This window comes from Pinus tabuliformis, chromosome 5_1 (assembly GCF_031772625.1).
Source record: "Pinus tabuliformis cultivar Carrire ecotype Pingquan chromosome 5_1, CPIR1, whole genome shotgun sequence".
Taxonomy (NCBI): Eukaryota; Viridiplantae; Streptophyta; class Pinopsida; order Pinales; family Pinaceae; genus Pinus; species Pinus tabuliformis.
The window spans coordinates 586,368,091-586,380,765 of record NC_142305.1 but is presented as its reverse complement, the minus strand read 5'-3'; the positions used below and the strand labels follow the sequence as shown (position 1 = coordinate 586,380,765).

Sequence of the window (12,675 nt, the reverse complement as noted above, 5' to 3'; positions counted from 1 at the left end):
AATTTAACCAAATAATTTTAAATATTTTAGTTTTTTATTGAAAATTTAAAATAATATTTTTTAGAAATAAAATATATAATTTTTATAATTTTAATGTTTTTACATTATTGATATTAGATACTCTCTAATAAATGTTATAAAAACCAAAAGATTTACTACGTTTATCTTCATATATTTCAAATAAAATACCTAATATCATAAATTATATTCCAACTTGGATAATATCATTCATCGTGTAATAATTGACTAAAAATAAAATAACCAAAATAATAACAGCCGATCTTCTAAAAATTTTATTGTAAAATGGGTATACAGTGTATTGTATATTCTCTTCATATCTGCACAGATCTATCAAGATGGGAAGAGTATGGCATTCAAGTGTCCAGATACAGATTTCTTTTAAATATATATATATATATGCCCAAATACAGTTTCAAATGTTTATAGGAACAAGTTCACAATGCTATCTACGAACTGCCAGTATCTCGTCCTCAATCGTTTACATAAAGCCATTACTCCGATCACACAGCCCCACACAGCAACACATCCCGATCCCATTCCACCTTTCCACGAATCCCACCAATACACACTTTCCTCGCTGTTTTCATCCTCTCCTTCCCCGGTATAATCCACAGTATAATCGCTGCAGTTTCTCTGAACTGGGGGTCCACAAAGATGCGGATTACCCCTAAAAGAAGATGCCCCAAAGGTGGTCAGATGTAGCGCATATGGAATCCTACCGGACAGATTATTATTTGATAGGTTTAAACAGCCCAGGAAGTTCAGGTCCACAAATCTTTCAGGTATTCTTCCGGATAACCGGTTGCCTGACAGATCTAAAGCTTCTAAATTTATTATTTTGCCAAGTTCCTGCGGAATGAATCCCGTAAGCTGATTATGTGAGAGATTCAAAGAATGTAAACCCTTCAGATACCCCATGCCCTTGGGGATGTCACCACTTAGGTTGTTCGCCGAGAGATCCAGAGAAGTGAATGTTGAAATCTAATTTCAACGCAGCTGCCAGAAACCGGTCAATAAACCTCGCCGGAAAGCTCTCGGGTTGATTTCAGGCAGAAGGAATAATCCGGCAAAGAGCTCCGATACAATTTGGAGCTGACACATGGTTCAGCCCTGACGTAACGCAACGTCATTTTCTCGGAGGTTAACGTTCAGCACTTGTTGGTCTTCCGATATGGTTATCCACCGTCAGATCTGCTCCACTTTCCTCCGCCGTTGATCACCTGGAGCTGCATACGAACCCACATCAATTCAATGTTTTGCGTGGAGTGAAAGGTTTATGGGTTGACCGCCGCGAGGAAATTTAATGTTTTTATTGTTGTTCGTAGGAAGTAGGTAGTTTGTTTTTATTTCCTTACGGCACATGGTATTTCTCATAGTTTTAGGTGGATATCATAAATTTCGTTATGGGCACGTTTTATTTTTTTTATATATTTACATACGGCATGTATTAAATGTAAAAAAACGTATGTAATAAGTTTTTTTGAGTGTGTTGACTTTTATTTTACATGTATTGCACACGGGAGGTAAATGTAAGGTGTTCGCAGCAGCGAAAAGAAAAACCAGAGGCTGTATGCACAGCAGTGCACAAATGTCTTTTGTAATGTTTTTGTGAGGCATAGTAAAACAGAGGTGTAAGAAAAACCATGTGTGGTTTTGCAAGTGCATAAAGAAAATAGTGGAGCGAATTTTGTAAGCCTGTGTAAGTTTTGCTTTTACAGCAGTATGTAAAATTGTTTTACACCAGTAAATGTGAATGGAGGTTTTACAGCAGTAAATGTTAATGGGAATTTTTCCAGCAGTGTAAATTCTCATATGGAGACACAGTGAATGTTTTTTTTGTTTTAATGAATAGAAATATTTTATGGTGAAATCCTCTGTTCCTCAGTGAAATTTTTTTAAGTCTTCTGTGTGCACAAAAGATCCTGGAGCAAAAGAAACAGAGCATTGCCTCTGTGTGTTTGAATATTTGGTTTTTGGTATTTTCCCCATTAAAAATACCCAACAGTGGTATCAGAGCAGGCTTAGGCTCTTTGAAGGTGACAAAGAAGCTGAAGGGAGAAGGTTTGTAGCTGCAGCAAAACTTCTCAGGCAGACAGAAGACTCAGACAACAAAGGATTCAGGTATTCTTCATAGCTATCTTGTTTGTTATTGAAGAGACAGTCAGTGTTTTAAATACACAGTCAAGGAATGGCCAGCACAAGCACTGGTATGGGTTTGTTTAACACCCAGCTCCCACAGTTTAATGGGAAGAACTATGACTATTGGGCAATAACCATGACAGCCCTGTTTGCCTCTCAAGATTTATGGGAAATAGTTGAGGAAGGTTTTGAAGAACCAGCAGATGAAACTGAGTTCAATGCATTAACTCAGGGAGAGAGAGATCAGCTGAAGAGCAATAGAAAGAAGGATTCAAAAGCCCGTATGTTGTTGTATCTAGCAGTAGACCAGAGTGTGTTTCCAAGGTTAGCAGCAGCTAAGACAGCAAATGAAGTATGGCAAACCCTTAAGACAGCCTATCAAGGCATGGAGAGAGTGAAGACAGCAAAACTACAATTGCTGAGAAAGGATTTTGAGAACTTGAACATGAAGGAGTCAGATAACATTGACACATTCTTCACTCATGTGATTGGTGTAATCACACAAATGAGAACTCATGGAGAAACCATTGAAGATAGAAGGATTGTGGAGAAAATATTGAGGGTCTTACCTTCAAAGTTTGATGCCATTGTCACCACCATTGAAGAGACAAAGGATCTCTCAAAATATTCAGTTGATGAGCTACATGCATCACTGATAACACATGAGCAGAGGTTGAGTAGGAATGAAAACTCATCTCTTGAGCAAGCCTTCAAGACCCAGATGTCCTTTGGAAGAGGAAGAGGTCAAGGAAGAGGAAACCGAAGAGGAAGAGGCAGAAGCCAGAACAGAGGTGGAAGGAACAGCCCATCAAATGCACAAGGAAGAGGCAGCAATACAAATCAGAACCAAGGCCAAGGCAGCAGCCAACAAGGAGGACAACATCATGCTCAAGGACAAAGGTATGATAAATCTAATGTTCAATGCTATTATTGCAAAAAGTATGGACATTATGCAAGTGATTGTAGAAAGAAACAACATGATATGAACAGTAGACAAAATGCAAATGTTACAAGAGAAAACAGCAGTCAAAATAATGTCCTGTTAGCTTGTAACATGGCTGAAACACATAGTGAAGACATATGGTTTTTAGACTCAGGTTGCAGCAACCATATGACAGGGAATATAGCCCTCTTTTCAGCCTTAAATCAGAATTTGAAATCAGAGGTCACACTAGGAACTGATAGTAAAGTGTCTGTTATGGGAAAAGGGGAGGTAAAAATATTTACAAAACAAGGAGAAAGGAAAACCATAGCAGATGTCTACTATGTCCCCGGAATGAGATGTAACCTATTGAGTGTTGGACAGCTTATCCAAAAGGGTTACAATGTTTACTTTGTAAATGATGTGTGCACCATCATGGATATACCACCCAGCAAAAGATGCATTGCTGAAGTGAAGATGACAAGGAACAGGATGTTCCCTCTCCGGATCAGGGCAGACATGAAAAACAAAAGGGAAATGGTAGCAGTCACCCAAGAGGCCTTCCAAAGCGTGCCAAAGGATGAAAATTGGTTATGGCACTTGAGATTCGGGCATCTAAATTTTGGAGGTCTAAACTTATTGAGCAGAAAAGGAATGGTAAGAGGATTACCATTGATAGAGAAACCGGACAGCCTATGTGAAGGCTGCATTTTGGGAAAACAACATAGAGAAAGTTTTCCATCAGGGAAGAGCATAAGGGCAAATACACCCTTAGAGATCATCCACTCAGATTTGTGTGGACCAATGCAAGCTCCATCATTAGCTGGCAGCCTATATTTCTTGACATTCATTGATGACTGTACAAGAAAGACTTGGATATATTTCCTTAAAAACAAAAGTGAAGTCTTTGAGAAATTCCAAAATTTCAAAGCACTTGTGGAGAACCAAAGCGGGCGGCACATAAAAGTATTGAGAACTGATAGAGGAGGTGAGTATATCTCAAATGAATTCCTAAAGTTTTGTAGAGAAAATGGAATACATAAACAGTTCACAACTCGGTACACTCCGCAGCAAAATGGAGTTGCTGAAAGGAAGAACAGGACCATCATGGATATGGCGAGGAGCATGCTGAAGGCAAAGCATTTGCCAAATGAGTATTGGGCTGAAGCTGTACATTGTGCAGTTTATATATTGAACAGGTGTCCTACAAAAGCAGTCATGAACAAAGTGCCAGAAGAGGCATGGAGTGGGAGAAAGCAAGGAGTCACCCACATGAGAGTTTTTGGATGTGTGGCCTATGCACACATACCAGATCAGCTAAGGAGGAAGTTGGACAGCAAAGGGGAGAAATGCATCTTCATTGGATACAGTGATGAATCCAAAGCCTACAGGCTGTACATTCCATCTGCCAAGAAGTTCTTTGTCAGCAGGGATGTTCAATTCATTGAAGAGGAAGCTTGGGATGGAAGCATAGAGAAAACAGTGAATGTCAAAAACTGTTTGTCTCATGATGAAGATGATGAGGAGGTGGCTGAAATACATCCCCAAACAGCAGCGCCAACACAAGGACAGCAAGGGACACCATTGAGGACAACACAAGGACAGCAAGGTACACCATTAAGGATTAATGAGAGTGCTTCTCCAAGCACACCACAAGGAGGAAATTCAAGTGCATCTTCAAGCACTTGCACACCAAGTGAACGAGGTAAGAAGTTTAGAAATCTAAGTGACATTTATGATGAAGGAATGAATTCCTTATTTGCCTTGTATTGTCATGTTGATGATCCTATTCATTTCGAGGATGCAATCAAAGATAGGAAATGGATAGAAGCTATGGATGAGGAAATTAATGCCATAGAGAGAAACAAAACATGGGATTTGGTTGAGTTACCAAAAGGCAAAGAAGTCATTGGTGTAAAATGGGTCTATAAGACCAAGAGCAATGCTGAAGGCAAGATAGAAAGGCACAAGGCAAGGCTGGTTGTCAAAGGGTACAAGCAGCAGTATGGGAGAGATTATGAGGAGACTTTCGCCCCGGTTGCAAGAATGGAAACCGTGAGAGCAGTGCTGTCCATAGCAGCACAAAACAAATGGAAAGTCTACCAAATGGATGTGAAATCAGCATTCCTAAATGGAGTGTTAATGGAAGAGGTCTATGTGGAACAGCCTCTCGGATATGAGAAGAAAGGTGAAGAGCACAAAGTGTGCAAATTGAAGAAAGCTCTTTATGGGCTGAAGCAAGCGCCAAGAGCATGGTACAGCCGGATAGATTCATATCTATTAGATAATGAATTTGACAAATGTGAAGGAGAACCCACAGTCTACATCAAAGAAAAGGATGGTAAAATTTTAATTGTTGTCTTGTATGTAGATGATGTTATTTTCACAGGTAATGATGATCAGCTCATTGAGAATTTTAAATCAGTCATGAAGGATGAATTTGAAATGACTGACATGGGTTTCTTGAGATACTTCTTAGGCATAGAAGTAGATCAAAATGAAAAAGGAATTTTTATATCTCAAGCAAGATATGTAAATCAAGTTCTGGGCAGATTTAACATGCAAGAATGCAAGGCAGCAATCACTCCCACAGTGATGGGATTAAAGCTCAGCAGAGAGGACAGCAGCAAGGATTTTGATCCTAGTTTGTATAAAAGTATTGTGGGTAGCCTTATGTATTTAACAGCTACTAGGCCTGATTTAATGTATGCTGTTAGTTTAATTTCCAGGTTCATGGAGAGGCCAAAGGAGGCACATTGGCAGGCAGCAAAGAGAATTTTGAGGTATGTCAAAGGCACCAAAATGTTTGGAATTTTATATCATGCCTCAGAACATTCAGATTTGGTTGGATACACAGACAACGATTGGGCTGGAAGTGTAGATGATCGGAAGAGCACTTCCGGTTATGTTTTTAATATGGGCTCAGGAGCCATTTCATGGGCTTCTAAGAAGCAGTCCATTGTAGCATTGTCTACAGCAGAGGCTGAATATGTGGCAGCTACAGCAGCAGCATGTCAAGGAGTTTGGATGAGAAGAATGTTGAGAAGCTTAGGCCAAGAGCAGGCAAAAGCGACAGTGATCTTTTGTGACAATAGCTCTGCTATTGCATTGTCAAAGAATTCAGTGTTTCATAAGAGAACGAAACACATTGATACAAGGTTTCACTACATCAGAGAATTGGTGAACAATGGAGAAATTGTCCTAGAACATTGCAGTGCTCAAGAACAGGTTGCAGACATCTTGACAAAGCCACTTGATCAGAAGAGCTTTGAATTTTTGAGAAAGTGTCTGGGTATGACCGAATGCCCAGCTGTTGAAATTAAAGGGGAGTGTTGAAATCTAATTTCAACGCAGCTGCCAGAAACCGGTCAATAAACCTCGCCGGAAAGCTCTCGGGTTGATTTCAGGCAGAAGGAATAATCCGGCAAGGAGCTCCGATACAATTTGGAGCTGACACATGGTTCAGCCCTGACGTAACGCAACGTCATTTTCTCGGAGGTTAACGTTCAGCACTTGTTGGTCTTCCGATATGGTTATCCACCGTCAGATCTGCTCCACTTTCCTCCGCCGTTGATCACCTGGAGTTGCATACGAACCCACATCAATTCAATGTTTTGCGTGGAGTGAAAGGTTTATGGGTTGACCGCCGCCAGGAAATTTAATGTTTTTATTGTTGTTCGTAGGAAGTAGGTAGTTTGTTTTTATTTCCTTACGGCACATGGTATTTCTCATAGTTTTAGGTGGATATCATAAATTTCGTTATGGGCACGTTTTATTTTTTTATATATTTACATACGGCATGTATTAAATGTAAAAAAACGTATGTAATAAGTTTTTTTTGAGTGTGTTGACTTTTATTTTACATGTATTGCACACGGGAGGTAAATGTAAGGTGTTCGCAGCAGCGAAAAGAAAAACCAGAGGCTGTATGCACAGCAGTGCACAAATGTCTTTTGTAATGTTTTTGTGAGGCATAGTAAAACAGAGGTGTAAGAAAAACCATGTGTGGTTTTGCAAGTGCATAAAGAAAATAGTGGAGCGAATTTTGTAAGCCTGTGTAAGTTTTGCTTTTACAGCAGTATGTAAAATTGTTTTACACCAGTAAATGTGAATGGAGGTTTTACAGCAGTAAATGTTAATGGGAATTTTTCCAGCAGTGTAAATTCTCATATGGAGACACAGTGAATGTTTTTTTTGTTTTAATGAATAGAAATATTTTATGGTGAAATCCTCTGTTCCTCAGTGAAATTTTTTTAAGTCTTCTGTGTGCACAAAAGATATTTGGTTTTTGGTATTTTCCCCATTAAAAATACCCAACAGTGAAAATATAGAGGATGTATTTATACGCCCATTCCCTACCTTTTACCACCAGGTTAATTTCTTCCTTGTAGTAATTTCCGTACCTAAATTCATCAGACAGCGAACCTGTCAAAGCGTTCTTCCTCAATGTTGCTAAGTTTGAGAGGCATTGGGGTATCGAGCCGGACAGATGGTTATTTGCTAGATCAAGAATTTGGAGTTGAAGGTACCCAATCTGAAATGGTATTTCACCCTCCAAGTTATTTGATCTGAGAACTAGTATGCGGAGCTTCGAGAGATCCGCAATCCAGTCAGGTACTTTGCCCGATATACTGTTTCTACTCAAATCCAAAACTTCGAACATCTTGCAATCTCGCAGGGCGGAAGGAACGTTGCCACTTAACCTGTTGTTGTTGATGTGCAATACCTGAAGTTTCTTCAGTTTTCCCAGTTCCACCGGTATCTCTCCCTCCAAATTATTACTTGCTACGTTTAATACCTTCAGAGAAGAGCAATTACTGAAATTGGGAAGCAACTTCCCATAGAGCTCATTGTCTGAAAGATCCAGAGCCTCTAGATACACTGATTGCTCACAAATGCAAGGAGGAATCTGCCCCTTGAGCTTATTTGACGCCAAAGATAAGAATCTTGAAGTATGAAGCATCGTGCAGATTTCTGAGGGGATCGGCCCTGTAATGTTATTAATTGACAGATCAAGTGCCCAAGGGAAGCCTGCAGCAAAACTGCGCGGGGGATTTGGAAGATTTCCATGCAACTGATTATCTCGTAGCTCTATCTGCTTCAAGAAGGTGCACTTATACAGCTGAGATGGTATTGGCCCTTCCAATTTATTGTGTGATAAGATTATATTCTCAAGCTTGGTAAGCTTCCACAGCCATGGGGGGATTTGTCCCTTGAGCGTGTTATTGGATAGATCCAGTGTTGTCATAAAACGTTGAGTTTTCACAAAAGGAGGAAGCGGCCCCTCTATCTTACACTGAGATAATCTCAACACATCTAACTGGAATGGCGGAGTCCAGTTGGGGGTGATATTAAAGGTTAATCTGTTATCAGACATGTCAAGATATTTTAGATCCTTCAGTCCGCGGAAGTGTGACTCTGAGATTGGTCCGCTCAGAGCGTTTTTGGTAAGACTGATATAGGTCAGTTTGGACAACGATCCTAGGGATAATGGGATAGGTCCCGTCAATTGGTTGTAGCCCAGGTCTAGTACGGTAAGCGACCATAGGAAACCCAATGATTCTGGAATCATTCCCCTCAAATTGTTTCTGTGCAATTGTAGGAAAGACAGAGATGATAAATTTTCTATGGAAGCTGGTATGGGGCCGTGCAATCTGTTGTTTGGCATCTGGAAATAGGTCAGGCTTTTCCATTGGCCCTGAAAAATCTGGGAAACATTGGCAGATAATTTATTATATCCCAAAGAAATCCTACTTAGGCGAGGCAGCTGAGAAAGTTCAAACGGAAGAGACCCACTCAAATTTGCATTGGTCATCTGCAGAGATACCAAACTAGTCATATTTGCTAACCAACTAGGGAATTCAGACTGAAATGTATTTCTATCTAGATGGAGAATTTCTAAGGATACAAGTTTCTGCAGGGAAGGGGGAATTGAACCTGTAAGTCCGCAGTTTGACATTGTAAGGTTTCTGAGGTGAGAAAGACGACTTACTGATTGTCCCCATGATGACGACGTTGCTGAGAGATCGACTCGGTCTAGAGAGAGATGTTTCAAGGCCGTTAGATTTGTGAGCCATGATAAGCTGGGACCTGCCAACATTGAAGCTGAGGAAGAGAGATCAAGTACTTCCAAGGTAGACAAATTTCCGAGTTGCCATGGAATGGAGCCCGCAAATCCTGCTGTGGATAGGTTGAGATATCTCAAGTTTTTCAAAGGACCCAGTTCTGCAGGAATAGGTAAGCCAGTAAAATTGTTGCAGCTAATATCCAAGTACTTCAAAGCCCTCAACTTGAACAGTACTGCTGGATGCAAGACACCACTCAATTTCATTTCGTGCAAATCCATCCGAACGACACGGCTGGCCAGTCTGTCGCAGGAGATACCATTCCAGAGGCAACAGCTGAAAGAAACATTCCAAGAAGCCAAACTCCCGGCAGGATCATGTAAACCGCCTTTAAACTCCAAGAGAGACTCCATCTCCTGCCTCAAACAACCATGGACTTCGCCAAAAACAGGCGAGAGAATACACAAAACAAGTACGCAACAGTTCAAAATCCGAATGACAAAACTCACTGTACCCATGATTTGCATAATACCTGTCATGATCCACCTCTCTTGCTGCAAGGATCCATATTGCCTGCCCGATTTCGTCATTGTAGTCATTTTGCGTGGTTGATGGTGCTCTCACCTCTTGGACGTCATTGATATGGAAATAGAAGCAGAGTCACAACTAAAAGCAAGGTTGCATTGTATGTAAGACCTGAGCTAAGTGGATTTAATTAGTGACAGTCCACTTAACATAAAATTCCAACGACGTGCAGTCAATTGGTTGTTCTAGAAACATTGGTTAATACCTAGTCGTCGCAAACAAACTGTTTGGTGATATGATTGTGTTGTTTGAAAGGTTGACGCGGTGAAGATGTTGGGCTTCACCTTCTGTGCATCATATAGAAGGTCCGGTAATTTCATTACACAACACCGCTATGCGAATGAGGGCAAAGAGAGGAGCATCACGCGGCGATGTGTCTTATCAGCAGAATTATCCATAAGAAAAATAAGTAGATTAAATTGATTAAAGGCTTGATGAATTTGTTACGACCGTCAATGTTGACTGTGATGAATTTGTTACGACCGTCAATGTTGACTGTGTGCGTTTGATTTCAAATTTTGGACGATTGCATCCGAATCCCAGATATCTCGAAAATTTACAAGTGCGTGTTTCCGGGTGCAGCCTGCTCGAGTCATCAATTCGTAATGTCCGCGTTTTCCCCACCTACTTTATTCTGTTGGGGCCCCACTCGCTTCCTTTTTACCGCAATCTGTCTGTCGGTGTATCAGTCTTTGATCCAGCTGCCACCAACGGCTGCTGCAAGGAAAAGCTAGCGGCAGTGCAGTGCATATTTCTTTGTTTTTGTAGTTGTGGGGCGGGTAGCGTGAATGGGAAAAATCACGTGTCATGGGCGATTCGACACATCCGACATATTACTCCTTCGGATTTGACTTTGAAATTTCTTCTTATGGTCTGTAAAAACCTGACCGTCCGAACTCATTAAATTACGAGAGCTAAAGGTGGTTATGAGGAGGGAGAGGGTTGTTTCCAGGAACTTTCTTTTAATTTCTTGATGTATAATTTTGCGCATTGGACCATTTGAGTTTTTTCCAAATTTTATTTACTTATTTCTAACTTCTGAATTGATTTTAAATGGAGATTTAAAGAATAATTTTTATTATTATTGTATGGAGCTTGATTTTGTGTCAGTTTACTTTGGGAAAGGGTAACTTGACTTCGTATTAGTTTATTTTTTATTTTTTAAAGTCTTAATTAAGACTGTATTATATTACTATTTAAAAAATTATTTTTTTTATCGAATAAATATTTATCTTTATTAATTAAAAAATTATGATAAAATTTAATGTCTTTATGTATTTTAATTATTTTTTATATTTATTAAAAAAATAAAATTTAAAACATTTATATATTATATAGCAAAATATAAATAATTTTTATAGTTTATATGGTTATTAATTGTATCTATTTGGTTAACAATTTATTTGGCCTATTAGGGTTCAAGTGTAACACTTCCAGTTATCACAAGTATTTGTTTGGTTATCGTGATTTACTTTAATTGTGGTCATTTATTTTGATAATGAGACTTTAATAATTAGCCTTAGAATAAAACCTTGCCAAATTCAAGAAAAACATATATATATATATTGTTAGTTAAGGTTGGATGTGGCTTGGAATGCTCTGAAGGGACCCTAAATGAAATTGTCTAATTCCCAGAGAGTTATGGCAGTTATGCTTCTTGGTTCTCTCATTCCCTAGAGATAAATGGATCTCAGGGGAAGAGAGGGCTTTCTTTATTTTAGTTGTTTTTGGACAAGAGGAAAAGAAAAGAAAGAGACTTGACCAAGTACAAGAAGTGTAGCAACACGTTGCATGTGGAGTAAATTCCTAAGTTGTCTTGGAACCAGTGGAAGACTCCACCATAGATAGGAGTATGTAAAAGCTTCAGGCTGGATTTTGGGTAAGGTCTTGATGTGTGCAAGTTGACTTGGACTAGTCACTGTCACATTAACTGCTCTGGTAGTTGGGGAAGTTGAGGAGGGGAGAATCAGTCCTAATCATCGATCTCATTGGAAGGGAGGAGGTTACTCTTCTGATTGAGTTCCTTGACTATCTAATTATACTAACATAAGTACCCTTAAAGTTGTTATGTTTGTGTCTAAGTTCTTTGTTCTTGTAAGAGGTGTGTGCCTGAGTTTTCAATTGTTTGTATCTAAATTCCTATAAGTATATCTGATGGGATTAAGGATAAAATAGAGGTGAAGGTATGGTTATGCATTTTGAACAGGAAATGAAAATGTTCTCATACATGATCTAGAACCTTGGAGGAATAACTATGAGAGATATGTACAATTGTTTATTTTAATGTTGAACAAATGACCACACCCTCTACAACAAAGGGTAGGAAATGGGGTTTGGTATTGGACTTACTGAAGTTAACATGTAAACCAAGTTAAGTTAGTCTGACCAACATGTGGAACTCGACGACCAAACAATCCATTACCCTTAAAAGGAAAACAAAAAGAGAGCCTCGTGGGTTAAGAAGAACCCAGGAAACCTAGCTAGACTCCTCACATCAGAGCCGGTTGTGGAAGGAATGGACATAAATGCTATTAACTATTACAAATCCTTTTCGGGTGATACTCGAAATATATGATCATATTCCAAGTGGTTTCCACAGTATACAAATAACAAGTGACAAATGGTGTTGGTCACATAACTAAATACAAGAGAGAACTTGTTATAATCCAAGCCAAAATGTAATAAGTAACACAACAATAAACCTTAACAGAAAGAGTCAATAAATAACAAAATGCTATGGTAAACCCATATATTTAAAACAGAGAAAAAGTGCCCAATATTAAAAAGGAAAAATGTGATGCATTATAGTTAACCACTATCATTTCATAAAATTTTCTCTTAAATTGCAACAGCAGTGGAAACCGAGAAATTGTTTGCCATAAAAATATAAGGGTTTAATACACCTAAATTAGATGAAAAATTAATTTTCAACAGAGCACGAGA

General features: G+C 39.1%; 1 protein-coding gene across 1 annotated transcript; it reads right to left on the bottom strand.

The window, feature by feature from the left end:
* Positions 1-310: 310 nt before the first annotated feature.
* LOC149166205 (uncharacterized) lies at positions 311-9,733 on the bottom strand. The gene is made up of 2 exons (XM_089431303.1): positions 7,401-9,733; positions 311-1,002 (listed from the first exon to the last, which is right to left on the bottom strand). Exons 1-2 carry the CDS (start codon positions 9,684-9,686, stop codon positions 442-444), a joined length of 2,847 nt encoding a protein of 948 aa, XP_089287429.1. The 5' UTR covers positions 9,687-9,733; the 3' UTR covers positions 311-441.
* Positions 9,734-12,675: the final 2,942 nt, after the last annotated feature.

Excerpts from the sequence above, each read along its gene's own strand:
- LOC149166205 (XM_089431303.1), bottom strand. The coding sequence starts at position 9,686 with ATGACAGGTATTATGCAAATCATGGGTACAGTGAGTTTTGTCATTCGG. Across the intron at positions 1,003-7,400 it reads ACATCCTCTATATTTTCACT|ATTTCAACATTCACTTCTCT; the intron begins GTTGGGTATTTT and ends CGTTGAAATTAG.